At 43.8% G+C, this 19,115-nt stretch overlaps 1 protein-coding gene across 1 annotated transcript in view; it reads right to left on the bottom strand.

The window, feature by feature from the left end:
- ARHGEF38 (Rho guanine nucleotide exchange factor 38) overlaps positions 1–19,115 on the bottom strand; it is a 79,117-nt gene that overhangs the window by 45,635 nt on the left and 14,367 nt on the right. Inside the window, exons 2-4 of the mRNA XM_084855764.1 lie at positions 13,969–14,159; positions 8,936–9,059; positions 40–187 (exon numbers count right to left, since the gene is read on the bottom strand). Coding sequence (XP_084711890.1) covers positions 40–187; positions 8,936–9,059; positions 13,969–14,159 — 463 coding nt within the window. The remainder of the gene's footprint in view (positions 1–39; positions 188–8,935; positions 9,060–13,968; positions 14,160–19,115) is intronic.

Genomic DNA, 19,115 nt, shown 5'->3' with positions numbered 1-19,115 from the left:
TGGGCAAGAGATGGAAATAGCCACTTGGGAAGTTCTTACTTTAAGGACTGTAGGCAGTCTCTTATATGTTGCTTCAGATCTTCATCCTTTTCATAGGATTCCAGCAGGATGTGGGCATCATCATGGTGGTAACAGTAGATTTTATATGCATCTTCTAATTGGTCTTTAATCTGCAAAAACACTTGCCCTGTTAAAGTGGAAAGCAGAAACAAAAGCCAAAAAAACAAAACTCATTGTCAGATACTTTAAGGACCTCTTCAAATATATGAACCTGCCTGACTTTTATGATTAGTCTTGGAAGTCCTGCTCTCTATCCTACCTACTCATAAGATCAGATGGGCAGGTACAAAAGACAGGGCCATCCCAGCAGTGGTGCTGAGTGTTGGATGCTCTTCTCCATGAGATCTGTTGCGCCTCCTCATTTGCGGTGGCCGTGTGACCTACTTCACAGAGAACAGCTCTCTGTTTAAATGGCCATCATGACAGTCTGCTATTTGAAGGGCTGTCTAGTCCAGCTTAGCTCCATTTCTTTTTTTGGCCATATTCAGTTGTAAAATATTGCATGAAGCCAAGAATACCACTGTGTAAGTGGCAGCTTCCCTTTTAAATCTCATGATGGTGTGATTCGTTAGTAAGGGCTGCATTGCCCCCACCTCCTGGAACTGATTGCCACTGCTGCTGATGAATTTGCTGCCGCACTGCCGACAGCAGCAAAAAAAAAGGCATCTCATTCTGCTTGAAAAGAAGGTGTGTGGGGAGGGCACACTTTGTTTACAAGTAGAATTGCGCTCCCGGGAGGGCTCTGGGAACCTGACTGTTCTTCCAAGCAAGGTGTGTGCTCTCCAGACGTCTTGTTTTCAAGCAGAATCAGTGCTTTTCCTTTTTTTAGTATAGGAACAAAAATCATAGCCATTGTGTGCGTGCGTGCGTGTTTTTAATTAGAAATTGTAGCAATTGTTGTATGAGGAACTTAGAGAAAGATCACACCCATATTAAAAATATTTGCTTCTCTTCCTCCTCTTGGTGCCCCTGGAATACTTTGTGTGTTATTAGGAAGTGCGAAAGAGGACATTGGAGTGAATTGTGCGTCCTTTTTGCACTTCTGGGGTAAAGGTGTGTTTTCCTCTCCTCCTTCAATGTCTAACACACACAAAACACTTATTTAATTTTTGCATGTGAGGCTGCTGTTAAAGGCACAGGAGAAGAAGGAAGGAAGGAAGGAAGGAAGGAAGGAAGGAAGGAAGAAAGGAAGAAAGGCCAGCAAGAAGAGAGGGTAGTCCTATTCTTTGGCTGTGTGAGCAAACAGTTTCCTGACAATGTAACTATTTTCCATTATGTGTTGATGCAGTCTAGTAACAGTAGTAAACGTGTCCTCATCTCTGATACATCAGCTGCACATAGGCTTGCAAAGAATATTACTTTCTTCAGAGCAGCAGCACATCTCTACAGCACATTTCCTTGGGCCTGTGGCTAATTTGGGGGCAAAACAATTCACCCTCTGATTTTCCTTTGTGCCTAATGACTGAGATGAATGCCAAGTCCAGAGAGGTGAACTCAATTGACAACAGGTCAAATGTGCAGCTTTCACTAAAGATGATGTGCATATGGATATGGTTAAATGAGGCCATGTCCTTTATACTTCAGCCACACAAACAGAGAGAGAGGGAGAGCGCGCAAGAGAGAGAGCTGTCTCCCTCTCTCAACCACTCACATCACTTGCTTTGAATTCAGCAAGAACAACAACAACGACAACAACATAGCAGAAGCATTTAGTTAGACTGGATGTTGCAGGAGAAGACTGTCTCAAGAAGCAATTCTACTGTATAATTAACAGAGCTGAGTGCAAGCGGCCTCTTTAAATTCTCTGCCCTGTTTGTGGGCAGAGAAACTGCAGGGACAATTTCACCACATTTTTCCAGGGGGAGGAGAAATTCTCAGCAATTTCTCACAGGCAGGGCTCCCCATTGGCAGGGCTTGTAGGCAGCTTCTTTCTTTTTTTGCGAGGGTTTTGGGGAGTCTTGTGCTGCCGCTGCAAGTGACAACAGCATCAGCTGTGTTGGCAGGCTGGCCCGCATTTTGCATCCACCACAATGCAGGTGTGTGTGGGGGGCAGTGTTGTGTCTAGCTTCAGGGAATTGGTGGAACTAGTGCTATACCAAAATTTGTCCTCAAACTTCCTGAACTTTTTCTTCCTCCATGAAAGAGGCTTCCATTGTTTTGCCTCATTCTCAGGGTGTTTTGTAATTTATTTTTTGTGGTGTTTCTGAGCTTACCTAATCACTGCGAGGTGGCCAAGGGTGCTGTGTGTGTATTTTCTTTCTATTACACATCTCTCTATTGCTCTGCAACCTCCCAGGCTGCCTGTGCTTCATGAACTGAAGAAGACCTACCAGAGGAATTATCTGATTATGTCTTCCTCCAGTCTTTAATTGAAGTGTGGGAAGTCAGGGAGGCTACAGGTTGCCAGAGAGATTATTGTACAATGAAAACGGGATACTTGCACATACTCAGCCACCTCCTGAGTAAGGTAAACACAAGAAACCCAAACCTAACCTATGAGAATTTCTCCAAAATGTTCTTCACCATTTAATTTATTTTCTATCAAATTGAATGAGAATGGTCAAAACAAATGTGGGAGAAATTTTCGGCACAACATGAATAATTAGCTGTGGTTGGACATGAATTTCTCCTCCTCTGCTGTTCCCAAACTGGGGGTGTCATAGTGAGTCTTTCTGAATTCATGCTTCCTCTAGCACAGGGGTGCACAACCCAATGGCACCCCATCCACACACACACACGTGCCCTGAGCCCCCATACAAATGCACCACAGCTGACTGCTAACCTTTTATCCACCGCCTTCCACAGAGATCCTAATACAGATGGCTCTTCCCATCATTGGCACCACCAAAAGAGGGATTTGTATCAGGATGGCTGAAAAGTGTATGTTGTGAGTATGTGTGTTTGTATGTGTGTGTACGCATGCAGCCCACCGCTCCTGAGTCAGCATCACATGAATCCTAGAGTTGGAAGGTACTTTGGAGATCATCTAGTCCACACCCCAGCTGCAGAAAGCAACTGCAGCATCCCTGACAGATGGCCATCCAGTCTCTGCTTATATACGTCCCGTGAAAGCGAAGCCACCGTCTCCTGAGGAAATCTGTTCTACAGCTGAACCACTCTCACTGTAAGGACATTTCTCCTAAGGTTTACCAAAATCTACTTCCCTGCTCTTTCCACCCTTTGGCTCTTGTCCAGCCCTTTGGAGGAATAGAGAACACATCTGCTCCATCTTTTCCATGACAGCCTTTCAGGTATTTGAAGACCGCTATCCTGTCTCCCCCCTTCATGGATCACTGCCTTGTTGTGGCGAAGGGGCTTGCGTAACTCAGTGAAGCCATAAGCTATGCCGTGCAGGGCCACCCAAGACGGACAGGTCATGGCAGAGAGTTCTGACAAAATGTGGTCCACTGGAGAAGGAAATGGCAACCCACTCCAGTATTCTTGCCAAGAAAACCCCATGGAATGTATCACAAGGCTAAAAGAGATGACGCCGGAAGATAAGCCCCTCAGGTCGGAAGGTGTCCAATATGCTACTGGGGAAGAGCAGAGGGTATTTCCAAGTAGCGCCAGAAAGAGTGAAGCGGCTGGGCCAAAGCCGAAAGGACACTCAGCTGTGGATGTGTCTGGCGGTGAAAAGAAAATCCGATGCTGTAAAGAACAATATTGTTTAGGAACCTGGAATGTCAGATCAATGAATCAAGGTAAGCTGGAGGTGGTCAAACATGAGATGGCAAGATTGAACATCGACATCTTGGGAATCAGCGAACTAAAATGGACAGGCATGGGCGAATTTAATTCAGGTGACCATCATATCTACTATTGTGGGCAAGAATCCCTTAGAAGAAATGGAGTAGCACTCATAGTCAACAAAAGGGTGGGAAAAGCAGTACTGGGGTACAATCTTAAAAATGATAGAATGATCTCAGTACGAATCCAAGGCAAACCATTCAACATCACAGTAATTCAAGTCTATGCCCCAACCACTGAGGCCGAAGAAGCTGAGGTTGATCGGTTCTATGAAGACCTACAACACCTTCTAGAACTAACATCAAAAAAAGATGTCCTCTTCATCATAGGGGATTGGAATGCTAAAGTAGGAAGTCAAGAAATCACCGGGATAACAGGCAGGCATGGCCTTGGTGTACAAAATGAAGCAGGACAAAAGCTAATAGAGTTTTGCCAAGAGAACATGCTGATCATAGCAAACACTCTTTTCCAACAGCACAAGAGGCGACTCTACACATGGACGTCACCAGATGGTCAATATCGAAATCAGATTGATTATGTCCTTTGCAGCCAAAGATGGAGAAGCTCCATACAGTCAGTCAAAACAAGACCTGGAGCTGACTGTGGCTCAGATCATGAGCTGCTTCTTGCAAAATTTCGGCTTAAATTGAAGAACGTCGGGAAAACCACTAAACCGTTCAGGTATGACCTAAATCATATCCCTGATGAATATACAGTAGAGGTGAGGAATAGATTTCAGGGATTAGACCTGATAGACAGAGTGCCTGAGGAACTATGGACGGAGGTCCGTAACATTGTTCAGGAGGCAGCAACGAAATCCATCCCAAAGAAAAAGAAATGCAAGAAAGCCAAGTGGCTGTCTGATGAGGCTTTACAAGTAGCTCACGAAAGAAGGGAAGCGAAAAGCAAGGGAGAAAGGGGAAGATATACCCAACTGAATGCAGAGTTCCAGAGAATAGCAAGGAGAGACAAGAAGGCCTTCTTAAATGAACAATGCAAAGAAATAGAGGAAAACAACAGATTGGGAAAGACTAGAGATCTCTTCAAGAAAATTGGAGATCTCAAGGGAACGTTTTGTGCAAAGACGGGCATGATAAAGGACAAAGAAGGCAGGGACCTAACAGAAGCAGATGAGATTAAGAAGAGGTGGCAAGAATACACAGAAGAACTATACAGGAAAGATCTGAATGTCCCTGATAGCCATGATAGTGCGGTCACTGAACTTGAGCCGGACATCCTAGAGAGTGAAGTCAAGTGGGCCTTAGGAAGCATTAGTAACAACAAAGCTAGCGGAGATGACAGTATTCCAGCCAAGCTATTTAAAATCCTAAAAGATGATGCTGTTAAAGTGCTGCATTCAATATGCCAACAAATCTGGAACACTCAACAGTGGCCACAAGACTGGAAAAGGTCAGTTTACATTCCAATTCCAAAGAAGGGCGACGCCAAAGAGTGTTCAAACTACCGCACAATTGCGCTCATTTCACATGCCAGCAAGGTGATGCTCAAAATCCTACAAGCTAGGCTTCAGCAGTATGCGAACCGAGAACTACCGGAAGTACAAGCTGGGTTTAGAAGAGGCAGAGGAACTAGAGATCAAATCGCCAACATTCGCTGCATCATGGAGAAAGCAAGAGAATTCCAGAAAAACGTCTATTTCTGCTTCATTGACTACGCTAAAGCCGTTGATTGTGTGGATCACAACAAACTGTGGCAAATTCTGAAAGTGATGGGAGTACCAGACCACCTTACCTGTCTCCTGAGAAACCTGTACGAGGGTCAAGAAGCAACAGTAAGAACCAGACATGGAACAACCGATTGGTTCAAAATTGGGAAAGGAGTACGACAAGGCTGCATATTGTCACCCTGCTTATTTAACTTATATGCAGAGTACATCATGAGAAATGCCGGGTTGGATGAATCAGAGGTCGGAATTAAGACTGCCGGGAGAATTATCAACAACCTCCGATATGCAGACGATACCACCCTAATGGCAGAAAGCGAAGAGGATCTCAAAAGCCTCTTGTTGAGGGTGAAAGAGGAGAGTGCAAAAGCTGGTTTGAAACTCAACATTAAAAAAACTAAGATCATGGCATATGGCCCTATCACTTCCTGGCATATAGAAGGGGAAGAAATGGAAGCAGTGACAGATTTTACTTTCTTGGGCTCCAAGATCACCGCAGACGGTGACTGTAGCCATGAAATTAAAAGACGCTTGCTCCTTGGGAGGAAAGCTATGGGCAACCTAGACAGCATAGTAAGAAGCAGAGACATCACCTTGCCGACAAAGGTCCGTCTAATCAAAGCTATGGTTTTCCCAGTAGTAATGTATGGCTGTGAGAGCTGGACTATAAGGAAGGCTGAGCGCCGAAGAATTGATGCTTTCGAACTGTGGTGCTGGAGAAGACTCTTACGTGTCCCCTGGACTGCAAGGAGGTCAAATCAGTCCATCCTAAAGGAAATCAACCCTGAGTGCTCATTGGAAGGACAGATACTGAAGCTGAAGCTCCAATATTTTGGCCACCTAACGCGAAGAGAAAACTCCCTGGAAAAGACCCTGATGCTGGGGAAGACTGAAGGCAAAAGGAGAAGGGGACGGCAGAGGATGAGATGGCTAGATAGCATCACGGATGCAATGAATATGAACTTGAGCACGCTCCGGGAGAGAGCGCAGGACAGGAAGGCCTGGCGTGCTATGGTCCATGGGGTCACGAAGAGTCGGACATGATTGAACGACTGAACAACAACAACAACAACATCCTGTCTCCCCTTAAACATCCCTTTTCCAGACTAAAGATAGCCAGCTCTTTCAACTGTTCCTCATAGGACTTGCTTTCCAAACTTCTGACCATCCTGGTTGCTCTTCTCTGGACACACTTCAGTTAGTCAATATCTTTCTTAAAATGTGGTGCCCAGAATGGGACACAGCACTTCAAATGCAGCCAAATAGAGAGGAACTATTCCTTCCCATGATCTGGACACTATGCATCTGTCAATGCAGCTTAACACTGCATTCGCTTTTTTAGCAGCTGCCAAATGTGGCCTTCAGGGCTGAAAACATTGTGCACCCCTGCTCTAGCATAACTGAAAGTCTGTCTACACATTCAGAAAGCCATGTGGTACAGCCTTTCTGAGAATGTCCCACTTCTAAAAGAAGGGTGGTGGTGGTGCAAGTGGCCATAGGCAATCAGGAATTTCATGCAGCTGAGTAAGCAGGCTGAAGGGGGAGAGACATATCACTCTGTCCCTCTTCTACCAGCCAGTTTGGTTTCTGTGCTCGCTGTGGACGAAGGAAACCTCTTTCCTCTGTAACCAGCATGGAAATGAAGGCTATAAGCCTCTTAGCTGGCTAGTGATTTTTTTTTTTTTTACAGGCTATTAACTTTTCTTGCGGGGCTTCTTTACAAGGCTCATTTCCACATTTAGAAACATACAAACTCCCTGCATGTAGAAACCTAGCACACTTCTAGCACACTGTCTCCTGTGCTAGTTTTCTATGTACAAGGGACTTTTTAAAAGGAAGGAACATTTTAGCCTGCAATTCCTCACTTGCATTCTGAAGATCAACCAGGACAGCATGCGCTTTTTCTAAATGTGCATGTGTATATGGAAGCACCCGCTTACTCTTGTCCTGTCATCAAAGGCAGTTATATCAGAGTGAAAGGGGAAGAAGAGGTAGAGCAGAAAAAGGAGAGGCCTTTCCTCTTATTTATTTATTTATTTATTTATTCATTCATTCATTCATTCATTTCATTTCATTTCTATACCGCCCAATAGCTGAAGCTCTCTGAGCGGTTCAAAAAAATTAAAACCAAAAAGCGTACAGTAAAACAATATAAAATATAAAAACATTAAAATATAAAAAACTTTAAAGCCACAATATAACAATACAACCAGAATAAAACCAGAATAAAACCTAGCAGCAATGCAGGGATTTAAAATACAGATTTAAAACAGCAAAGCTAAAAGTCTAGAAAGCTAAAATGCTAAAATGCCTGGGAAAATAAAAAGGTCTTCACCTGGCGCCAGAAGGAATACAACGTAGGTGCCAGGTGAACCTCACTAGGGAGCTCATTCCACAGCTGGGGTGCCACAGCAGAAAAGGCCCTCCTCCTAGTAGCCACCCACCTCACTTCCTTTGGCAGGTGCTCACGGAGAAGGGCTGCTGAGGATGATCTTAGGGTCTGAGCAGGCACATATGGGAGGAGGAGATCCTTCAGATAACCTGGCCCCAAGCCGTTTAGGGCTTTGAATGTTAATACCAGCACTTTGAATTCAGCCTGGAAATAGACTGGCAGCCAGTGCAGCTGGAAAAGTACCGGCATAATATGAGCTCATTGGCCAGTCCCTGTTAACAATCTTGTTGCCCTGTTTTGAACCAGCTGACGTTTCCGGACTGTTTTCAAAGGCAGCCCCACGTATAACACATTGCAGTAATCCAGGCGAGAAGTCATCAGAGCACTTCCAGAGGCCACTATTGTATCTGGGTTTGTTTGTTTTTTTAAATATGGGTTTAGGAAAGGATTCAAAAATAAAACAAAAAATTCAGGTAGCCATGTTTGTTCCATTAGGAAAAAATCTTAATGTGACCAAGAAATGTCACAACGAAGTTAAGCATTTGAGTTCATAGAAACTCTTAATCAGGCTGAAAAATAAAAATAAAAATAAAAAGGGAGGATAGCAAGGAGAAAAAATTGTTCCCTAGTCTTAAAAAATGGATTGGGAGAGATGTTTTCACATTAAAGTTAGGTTATGCTTGCTGTAAGAAGTAGGCCACTGAAAATAGAAAAAACAGAGGGTTTTTTGGTTCTTTCTCTAGAACTATGGGCAAACAACTTCCTTTATACAATGTCAATAAAGAGGAATCTCAGAAAGAGATTTTAGTCCCTCTATCTCTAGCATGTAGGAATGTTCCTTTCCACATGGCATGAATTTGTGGCTGGCACCATGATAATGGGCCTAGTTCTGTTGAAGGGCCATTGTTTCTTCTCCGGCCTGCATTTATTTACTGAAAGAAATGGCAGCTTGAAAAAAAGGTGTGGCCTTGGGATTGGGGTAAATGGGCGTTTTATCACATTATCATTCTTCCATGCGGCTTTGTAGAGCTCTAAGAAGACAACAAACATACCAATCACTTGCGTGTCTGGCTCCAGGTCCGCTGTTGCTTCTTCCAACAACGACAGCAGTTTGGTTGATATCTGATGGACTGATTCGACATTGCTAAATAAGCCATCCACATCAAACCTAGCAATCTGGGTGAAACACAATCATTGGGCAGCAACCGTCAGAAAAACAAGAGGTTGATGTTTGTTGCCGACCACTTCCCTGCTACACTGTTTTGATACCCTAACATGCAATTTCAACAGTTGCCTTTTATAAATTTTAGAACAAAAGCTGCATTTGCAGGTTAAAAAGGAAAATGATTATATTTAGGGTGGTGCAGTTCATGGTAGGATGCTTGATCAGATGCATAGAATAGCTATTTATTTCTAACTTTTCCTTCTGGAATGCATCTAGAAGTGAAATCGTATTATACAGTATATTATAACTGTATATTGACCAACCCAATTAAGGGCCTTTCCCCTCCTTTTTGTTTCCACTGTTGCCACAGACATAACGACAGTAAAACCAAAGGGAATAATGGGAGGCGTGTGTGTGAATGATTTGGTTGATTATTCAATTCCTTAAGGGCCACCTCCTTTAAAACCATACATCCATGATGCATTTTATAGATGTAGAGATTATATTCACATAGTAAACATATATATTTTATGAAAATTAAAATGCAGAGAGTAAAATCAAAGCAATGATGTCTGAGCAAAATTAAAGAGGTTTGCAATGAGAACAAATCACTATAATCTGTAAGCTAAATCACATGTACAGACTTGGCACAGTTCCTGTCCAGCAAAATAGGTTCTTTTGGATCTTTTGAAACCCACCTTTATTTGGTATATGTGCTGTTTCCTTATAAGATGAAGAGACAATGAGTCAGTCTGTGGCAATCTTAGAATACTCAATAGGGAGTAATGTGTGACGCTAACAACAATGTTGATTTTGGAAGATAGATGAGTCCTTTCACACATGCCCAGCCATTAGTATTCATTAGTAACAGAACTGTGCATTTACCCAGCCGCTTACAGAAAACAGTCCTAAAGAATCAAATTGCAACTTATAGTAACTGGAACAATATACTATAATAATTGCCAGTAGAGGTAATCTTTCGTTAGAGAGACCTGTAACATTTTTTATCCATTAGGAACTTCAAAGCAGCCTCAGTTCAGTTATTCATTTTAGGAACAACCTTAATAGATTTTTAAAAAATTATTCATCTTTGGAATCCTAAGTCTGGAGGGACTTTAAAAGCAAAAGCAGTATCTACAACTATCAAACAAATTCTAGGGTCCCTCCCTGCCACAGCACAATCCTATGTATATCTGTTTAGAAATAAATACCAATGAGTTCAATGGGGCTTATTCCCAGGGAAGTGTGTATAGAAATGTAGGCTTCATTTTATTTATTTGTTTATTACATTTATATCTCACCTTTTTTTCTCCTTAAGGAACTCGAGGTGGTGTACATAAATCTCCTCTCCATTTTATCCTGACAGCAACAACCCTGTGAGGTAGGCGAGGTTGAGAGTCTGTGACTGGCCCAAAGTCACCCGGTGAGCTTCCATGGCCGAGTGGGGACTAGAACCCAGATCTTCTGACTCCCAGTCCAACAGTCTAGCCACACTGGCTTTCTGTTGTGTACACCACAAAAAGCTTTTGTACTAAGTTGTTGCCCTTTATGTAAAGCACATTGTTTTACATGGGGATTCAAATATTTGCAGTGATAAACTGCATTTAGAACACATAATTTTGGACTTTCAATTGATGCTGTGTACATAACAAATACGGTAGTGGCCTAATCCTGATCCTTTAACCTTAGTTAAGTGCCAGCATGCTACTTCTGCACTGAGCCAGATAAGCTAAGAAATTCAATGGCTAAGGTGCTGACATTTTAAACAGTGCTTCCTCTGATTATAGGAGAGCACAACTAATTGGTAAAAATTGTGGCAAGGAAGAAGTTTGTACTGTGATACAGGAGAGGCTACTATCTGCATAAGCTTCAAGGTAGGATATGATAGAAGAGTGCAGTTGTGGTGATAGAAGAATGCAATTGTGGTGCAGATCATTGACAAGTTGCAATTTGTCTGTCACACCTGTTGTACACCAGCAGGGGAAAGCTGCTGCCTGCAGAGTGTGCCACGATTCCCAACAGGGTTTTGCCTTGATAGCTCAAAAAAAGCCAGCATGTGCTGTCTAAATGGTAGCCAGACAGCTTTGAAATCTCTGCTGCACCACAGAACAGCAAAGTAAAATCTGCATGAAAAGATATAATTGTAGTAAGCACTTCCATTAGCTTCGCTGTCTAAAGCACAATCTCCTGGGACTCATTTTGCTTCTCTGCAAAGTATTTTCCCACAGTTACCATTCATATAGCCATACTGGCTTTGTCTGAGCAGTACAGCTACTTTAGGAAGAAGCTTCTTGCACTGGAAAGGATTAAATTGTCCTCAACACTGTCAGGACCAGCCAAATCCTGAAGGAGGAAACTGCTGGCCTATGGTGAGCAGCCCTACAGCTTTTCTAGATGAGGCTTTTATTATGTGCTCATCGTTCCTCGCTCACGGTTGTTTATGGGTGCTTAATGTCACTGTCCGTTTTACTTCCATTTTTAAAAAAGCAGTGGGGGGCGGGGGGTGGGGGGGTGGAGCCAGGAAAATCCAGTATTTTTTGTGAACACAAAACAAAGCATTAATCCCTACTAGTGTGGTTGCATTATTCCGCTAAACCACAGTGACCAACCAGCTGCCCACGGAAAACCCACAAGCAGGACATGAGTGCAACAGCACCCTCCCGCCCATGTTCTCCAGCAACTGGTGTACAACGGCATACTGCCTCTGATACTGGAGGTCGCATATAGTCATCTGGACTAGTAGCCATTGATAACCTTCTCCTCCATGGATTTGTCCAATTCCCTTTTAAAGCTATCCAAATTGGTGGCCATCACTACGTCTTGTGGAAGTCATTTCCATAGTTTATGTGCTATGTGAAGAACTTCCTTTTATCTGTACTGAATCTCCCACCAGTCAGCTTCATGGGATGATCCTGGATTCTAGTATAATGAGAGAGGGAGAAAAATGCCTCCCTATACAGTTTCACCACATCTTGGAGGGCCTTGGCTTCAAGGGAATTCAGGTAAATCAAACTCCCATTGGCAGACTTTACATATGCACGTCAAACAGGTTATGTGTACACATTAAAAACAATGGCTGCACTCACACATGCTGAACCACAAGCAAAAAGCCTACGTGAAGTGAGGTTCAACAGCTCCCCTCTCCCCCCTCTTGCGTGGCTGGGAGGAGGAATAAACCAGAATTCAGCTTCACTTTGCCTAATTCCTGGCTTGTTATGTTTGAACCAGGAATCATGTTTTGAAGTAAATATTAGTTCGCTAAACTAGCCAGCTGAACAAGCCAGGGTTTGTAGCTGGACTGTTAATATTTTTATTATTTTATTTATAAATGTCTGAGTTGGCCTTTGGCCCAAATAGTGTCCCCATCGCGACTTGCAGTTAAAACATGCAACTATTTAAAAATGTGTATTTTTTTTTAAACAGCACCAACCATTAGCAACTGACTAGATTTTATTTCATACCACAATTACTGGTTTGCACATAACAAAATCCAGGAATTGGGCAAAGTGAAATTGATTGTTGGTGTATTCTTCCACCCAACTGTGAGGGAGGAAGAGGGGGGAGTATATGAGTCTGACATTTCACTTGGTCCCCTTTCTGTTCATGCATGGAGTACTAAATCATGGATTCACATTACATGTCAACCCTCTCAATGTGTGAAGAGATTCTTGGAACTCTCGCCCCATTTTCAGAACCTTCAGTCACTGTGCCAGAACAAAGTGGGAAAGGGAGCTTCCAGCAAAATGGCGATTGACTATCCAATGGGGGACAGGGGAAAAGAGCAATCAAAGCAGGCTCAAGCCACCCACGATACAGTGTAAGTGCTGATTCATACATGCCATGTGTATCCCTTGATGACTGAAGCAACTAGTGGTGACTTGACTGTTTGAATGGGCCAACACAGCTATAAAATGAAGGCCTGATTCAGATGTACATGTAAGCCACCGTTTAGTGTTACATGAATGAGCTTGCTTGAGTCTCAGGCTTGCACACTCCCCCTTCCTTCTTCTCCTTTGGTGCAGCCACAGGGAGGAAATTGGAAGCATCCACTTCCCTGTTTATTGTTACATCTGAAAAGAACATACTCTTGTTAGTTTAAACTATGGTTTATTAACAAGCCAGGATCATAAACCTTAGTTTGATCTTGGCTTGTTTCAATAAACCATAGTTTAATGTTACATGAACAGGACTGCTCAATCCTCAAACCTGCACATTTTCCCAGCAGTCTAGCATTACGTCCAAACAGGCCCCGACTCTCTTCTTTCCTTAGACACAATGCTTTTCCATGGTGTTGCTTCTTTTAGCTGCCTGTCATCGCATATACAGTCATCAAGTGCAAAGAGATCAAGTGACGTCCATGCATCTACGAACGAGGCCTCGGAGGATTGTATTAGAAATGTTGGGATCATGTGGTCATTGCATTTTTAATTTGTTAATGTTTTCCAGCACACAGCACTAAAGATTTCACCCTGTTATTTACCCAAGGAATAAAAGCTATTGGGTAAAATCCAACAGAAGTCCTACTTAGAGTAAACCTGCTCTAAGTATGACTTACACTGGATTTTACTAATTAGAAGCAGTGGATTGTGGAAGCAATTTAGCGCCCCCCACCCCACCCCTTTGGTCCTAATCTGTTGTATTTCTCCCAGATGAATCAAAGCCATTCCTGCTCGGTATGTAAGGAAGTTGGTGTTACCAGCTTTCTTTAGCGGAACAACATTGGTGTTTTGGCTTTCAAGAATTCTGTCTGCAGTGTTCAAATGAACACCTATGGAGAATTAAAACCATGGGAACACAGGAAGTTCTTTCTTGTCAATTCAGCAGTTATTTCTGATTGCTGATGGGCAGAGAGACACCAAACTGATATTTCTCCTCAGGAACATATACCTGCCCCTGCCTAGTAACCCAGGACTTTCTTACCTGCCTTCTTCTCAAGGGCTCAACCACTATTCTGATGCACAGTTCCAGATCACTGAGGTAGTCTTTTTCCGTCTGAACCATTTCTGCAATTATTTTTTGCCTTTTGGCCATCATCCGCCTCTTTAGCTGTTCTTCAGTTTCCAGTGGTGAACCAACTAGTCCTGAGGACCCTGCTTGGGGTGCCATCTTTTCTGTAAAAAACAAAATAAAAAGATTAGTAACTGTCATGTTTTTAAAACCAAAAAGCCTTATGGACTAGCAATTTTTTTGTTAAATCAAGGCTGAGCTATTAAGGGTTGTTTGTTTGTCATCATCGCCACTTGAATTGCTACCTTGATTAATAAGACGCTCTAATGATAATTTGGGATAGGATTTCCATCTCCATGTTAAATAGTTAAAATAAAACAATAAAACTAGATACACATGAATACAATTAGTCAAACAAATCTCTTGTTGCTGTTTTCATTCTGAACCACCGAGGGGGTGAAGTGTCCATCGCTTGCCAGATTAAAAGGTGATGACTGCAATCCAGAAAAATAAGTATAAAGACCCTTTGGGTTCAATTTACAGTTCTTTTGATCCAGCCGTCTAAAACTCCTCAGGAGAGCAGAATCCACGGAAGCATCTTATTCCCATCCACCTATGAGGAGCTAGACTGCCAGGGATGGTCCACTGTGGAAAGCAGTCTGAGGTACATTAGGAACCATGGGACAACCCCATCCTTAGGACTGAAGAACAACTCCTCCAAGGAGCCCAAGATGGCATACATCTACTTCCCAATAACCCTGTCAGGTCAGTTAGTCTGAGAGGCAGTAACTGGGCCAAAACCACCCAGTGAGCTTCATGGCTGAGTGGGGACTTGAACTCAGAACTCCCCAGTGCCAGTCCAACACTCTAACCATTTGAAGCCATATGATGGGCTTTTGTGCATCAGTGGTTCTGGTCAGTACTGATGTCTTAGTTGTTTTATTATGTTTTGGGATTTTAATAGAAATTGTTTCTAGCTATTTTAAATTATGTATGTTTTAATTTTATTGCAAATCACCTTGAGTCTTTTTAAAGACAAAGGTGACTCAAGGTGCAATCCCATGTATGTTTAGACAGAAAAAAAGTCCTACAACTCCTAGCATGTCCCAGTCAGCCATGCTGGCTGGGGCATGCTGGGAGTTGTAGGATTTTTTTTCTGTCTAAACATGCATAGGATTGCATCCTAAGACACTCAGTCAACCACCACCACCACAACCACTACGCTACACTGGGTCACCACACTGGTTAAGGGGATAGCAGGAGTAATGTAGGCACATAATCCAAAGCTGCAGTGTATACAAAAGAATAAAATGGTCCATTCTAGCCCTAGGTGTTCTGCGTAGGGCAGAAAGGGAGCTCTGGCCTTTATTGTCTTCTATAATTTTGGGAGTAGGTCTGGAAAGGTTTTAGGAAAAAAGGGGAGTAAGGGGAGACATGACTGAGGTGTATAAAATAATTCATGGTGTGGAGAATGTGGATAGGGGGACAATTCTTCACACAGCACATAGTTAAACTATGGAATTCACTACCACAGAATCTTGTAATGGCCACCAGTTTGGATGGCTTTAAAAGGGGTTGGACAAATTCCTGGAGGAAAAGGCTATCAATGGTTACTAGGCTTGATGGCTATGTCCCACCTCCAGTACCGGAGGCAGTGAGCCTATGTACCCCAGATGCTGCGGAACATGGGCGGGAGGGTGCTGTTGCGCTCATGTCCTGCTTGTGGGTTCCAGTCTACAGCTGGCTGGCCACTGTGTGAACAGAATGCTGGACTAGATGGACCCTTGGTCTGATCCAGCATGGCTCTTCTTATGTTCTTAACCAAAGGATACTGGAACATGCCAGAGCTCTTGCTGCTCAAGGCAAGGCTTTACTGGAACAGGAAACCCTATATACTTCCTCCTGTCCATCCTGGGCAGGTGGGATCAGTCCCAGGATGCAACATGCAGTACAGTGGCTCAACACACATGCAAGACACTCACAAACCCTGAGATGCGCCCGGTTCAAGCCCTAGCAACTGCTGACATAGACCCAGTTCACATGTAAAGGCAAATTGTGGGTTAATTAATTAACCTACAATTTCCTGCGCATGAGCCCACCAGATGTGGTAGGCTGTTTAGGGGCAAAACAACCCAACAGTTAACCCATGGTTTGTTGTAGGGCTAACTGCTGGGTTCTTTAGCCCCTAAACAACCCAGCAGCCCAGGTGTGAATGTCATTCTCACAACCTACGAACGGGCCAATGGTAGCTTGTTGATTGGGCCAGTTTGCATCTAATTACAGTTTATATTACATGCAAACTGGCCCATAGACTCTGACATATTGGTGTGGTTCAGACATATATATCGCAACTTAATAAGCCAAGACATGCACAGATCTTGTGCCCATGCATTGCATCCTTGCACAACGCATTTCCTCCTCTCTTCTCAGCCGCTGCAATAGAAGATTTTCTGGGTTAATTAACCATAGTTTCCTGTTATAATGCACCATATACATCTTTTATTTATTTTCTTTATATTTATATTTATTTATTATTACATTTATATCCAGCCTTTCTTTGAAGGAGCTCAACACAGCATATATGTTTCTCTCCCCCCACCACATTTTATCCTGACAACAACTCTGTGAGGTAGCTCAGTCTGAGAGATAATGGTTGGCCCAAGGCCAACCTGTGAACTTCATGGCTAAATGGGGATTTGGACCCCCAGGTCTCCCCAGGGCAAGCCCATCACTCTAACTCAGCCTTTCCCAACCTGTTGCCCTCCAGATGTGCTGGACTACAACTCCCATCATTCTAAGCCAGCATGCTGAGCATGATTGGAGTTGAAGTCTAACACATCTGGATGGCAACAGGTTGGGGAAAGCTACTCAAACCACTATTCCACACTGGCTCTCTGTTGAACTACAAAACTGATGTATATGAAAAGCACAAACATTTTAAACAAATAAAGCCTCCAATTTTATACCACAATGAAAGTTAACCAATTGTGTTCCAGTCTTTTGGCTCCAGTATGCTGGATCAGATGCAGAAAGGGGCTAGTGTGATTAGTTGTCACACTTTTTTTTCTTTTTTCTTTATTACTGATTGATTGATTTGATTTGTAGCCTGCCTTTCTACCAAGAAAATGGCACTCAGACTCAGGCAGCTTATGATCCTAGGAACGAAAACATTTTGAAAATGTTGAGTGTGTGTGTTTGGCGGGTGGGGGAGATGAAAGACTTCAGAGGTAACATAGAATCAATTTGGCAAACGCAGATGCCAAATAACCTATGAGCAGTAATGTTTACCTCCTGTAAGGGAGACCAGGCTTCCCTTACGTTACATCTGGAATGTCACACCCTGGCAATACGGATATGCATTTGTTTTCTAGCTAGCAGAACTTATGAGCTCTGTGTCCAGTCGAGCGCTTGTGTGTCTTAAGAAGGACATGATAAGCATTGCTGAAACAGTTATGGCATGACAGTGGGATGAATGTCACCAAGCACATACTCCTCTCTCAGTTTTGACATTTGCATCCACAGCAGTGACAATGTGGGGGAAGGGAAGCATGGCTTTGGCTCGGTGCCAGTGCGCAATGCAAGGGGAGCGAGGTTTGCTTGTCCTTGGAGGTGTCAGGTTACGCTGCCTGCAAGGCTCTCCCCAAGGGACGACATTGCCAAGGGAGCTACCTGTGTCCTTCGCCAAGAAGAAGTCTCTGGGAAAACAATAAGGATAAGAATAACAACGGTAGGGAAAGGTAACCATTTCTCAACGGGAAAGTCATGCAGGGGAAAATCTCTGCACTTACCTCCACAGGTGCAAAGGGGTTTCTGAGCGATCAGAAGGGGGCAGGGGAATGGCTATGGCTTTGGCAAGCTGTGCAGTTCCGGGCTCTGCAGCAGCTCTGTGAAATCAGCTTCCAGGGGGGAGGGGGGGTGTATGTGGGGCAGTGGGAGGACAGGCTGGGGGAGGGTCTACAGCCAGGAGAGAGACCCTGGTGTGGATTTTCCAGTCTTTCCACTGGAGGAATAGTCAGCTGGAGAAGGAGGCTTCCATGCAAGGAGTCAAGTAAGCCTCTCAAATGTGCCAAGTTTCAAAAACAAAAATGGCATGCTATGATATTTAACGTTTGAAAATATGTGTTGAAAAATGCATATGTATTCAGTCGAACTTTCTCAATTTCTTCTGAAAGAGGTATGGCTGGCACCTATCACGGAAATCCAGAGGGAGTGGTTCCTTGACAGATTGACTGGTTTGGATTTGTAGCCCACCTTTCCAGCAGAAGACGGCACTCAAGGAGGCTAACAATCATCGGAACAAGCCATTTTAAAACAAACACTCGGGGCGGAATCCAACGGGCTGCTCACGCCTCTGCCGATTCCCTTACAGCCCACCGCTTCCAATAAGGGAAGATCCAGCGCTTCCACAAGGAGGATGTAGCGCTCCCCGGGCAAGGGGAAATGAGCAAAAACGCTCGTCTCCGGACAGGGCAGGTCGGCAGAGCTTGCACAGGGGAGCTCCGCCGACCTGCCCTCATCAAGGAACAAGGGTTTCTGCGCATTTCCAGGTAGCGCTAAATCACTGTTGCCCGAGCGCTGGGTCCTGATCATGCGACGGAATCAGCGGGGCGCAAGAGAATCGGTAGAGGCATAAGAGCCCTCTTGGAGCCTGCCCTTGAGAAAAACAATAGTAAAAGGAAGACATCAAAAACACTGTTAAAAGACATAATAACAGAATACAAACAGCACTCAACCCGACAGACCAGCTTACATGCCGAAGCCCTGCTTGAATAAAAATGTCTTTGCTTGCCGGCAGAAGGACAGCACAGCAAGAGCCAACCTAGCCTCTCTCAGCAAGGAATCCCAGAGTCTGGGAGCAGCCACTGAAAAGGCCCTTCCTCCCTCATATTGCCACCAAACATGCCTCTGATGGTCAGTACCAAGAAAAGAGCCTCCCCTGAAGATCTTAAAACCTGCGCAGGCTCTATGGCAGAAGGAAGTCTTTCAGGTAGGCTGGTTTGACTTAGTCTTCCTGGTTTTCTGCTGGCCTGCAGCTGAAAACTCGCCATGTGGTGCTTTGAATCATACGGCATTCAGGCATTTGTAGCCACACAGTTAAACTCCACACTACCTCCCCCCAC

This window comes from Heloderma suspectum, chromosome 5, assembly GCF_057233095.1.
Source record: "Heloderma suspectum isolate Gila_16-S chromosome 5, 16-S_ref, whole genome shotgun sequence".
Lineage (NCBI taxonomy): Eukaryota > Metazoa > Chordata > Lepidosauria > Squamata > Helodermatidae > Heloderma > Heloderma suspectum.
This window is presented reverse-complemented; position numbering and strand designations above follow the sequence as displayed.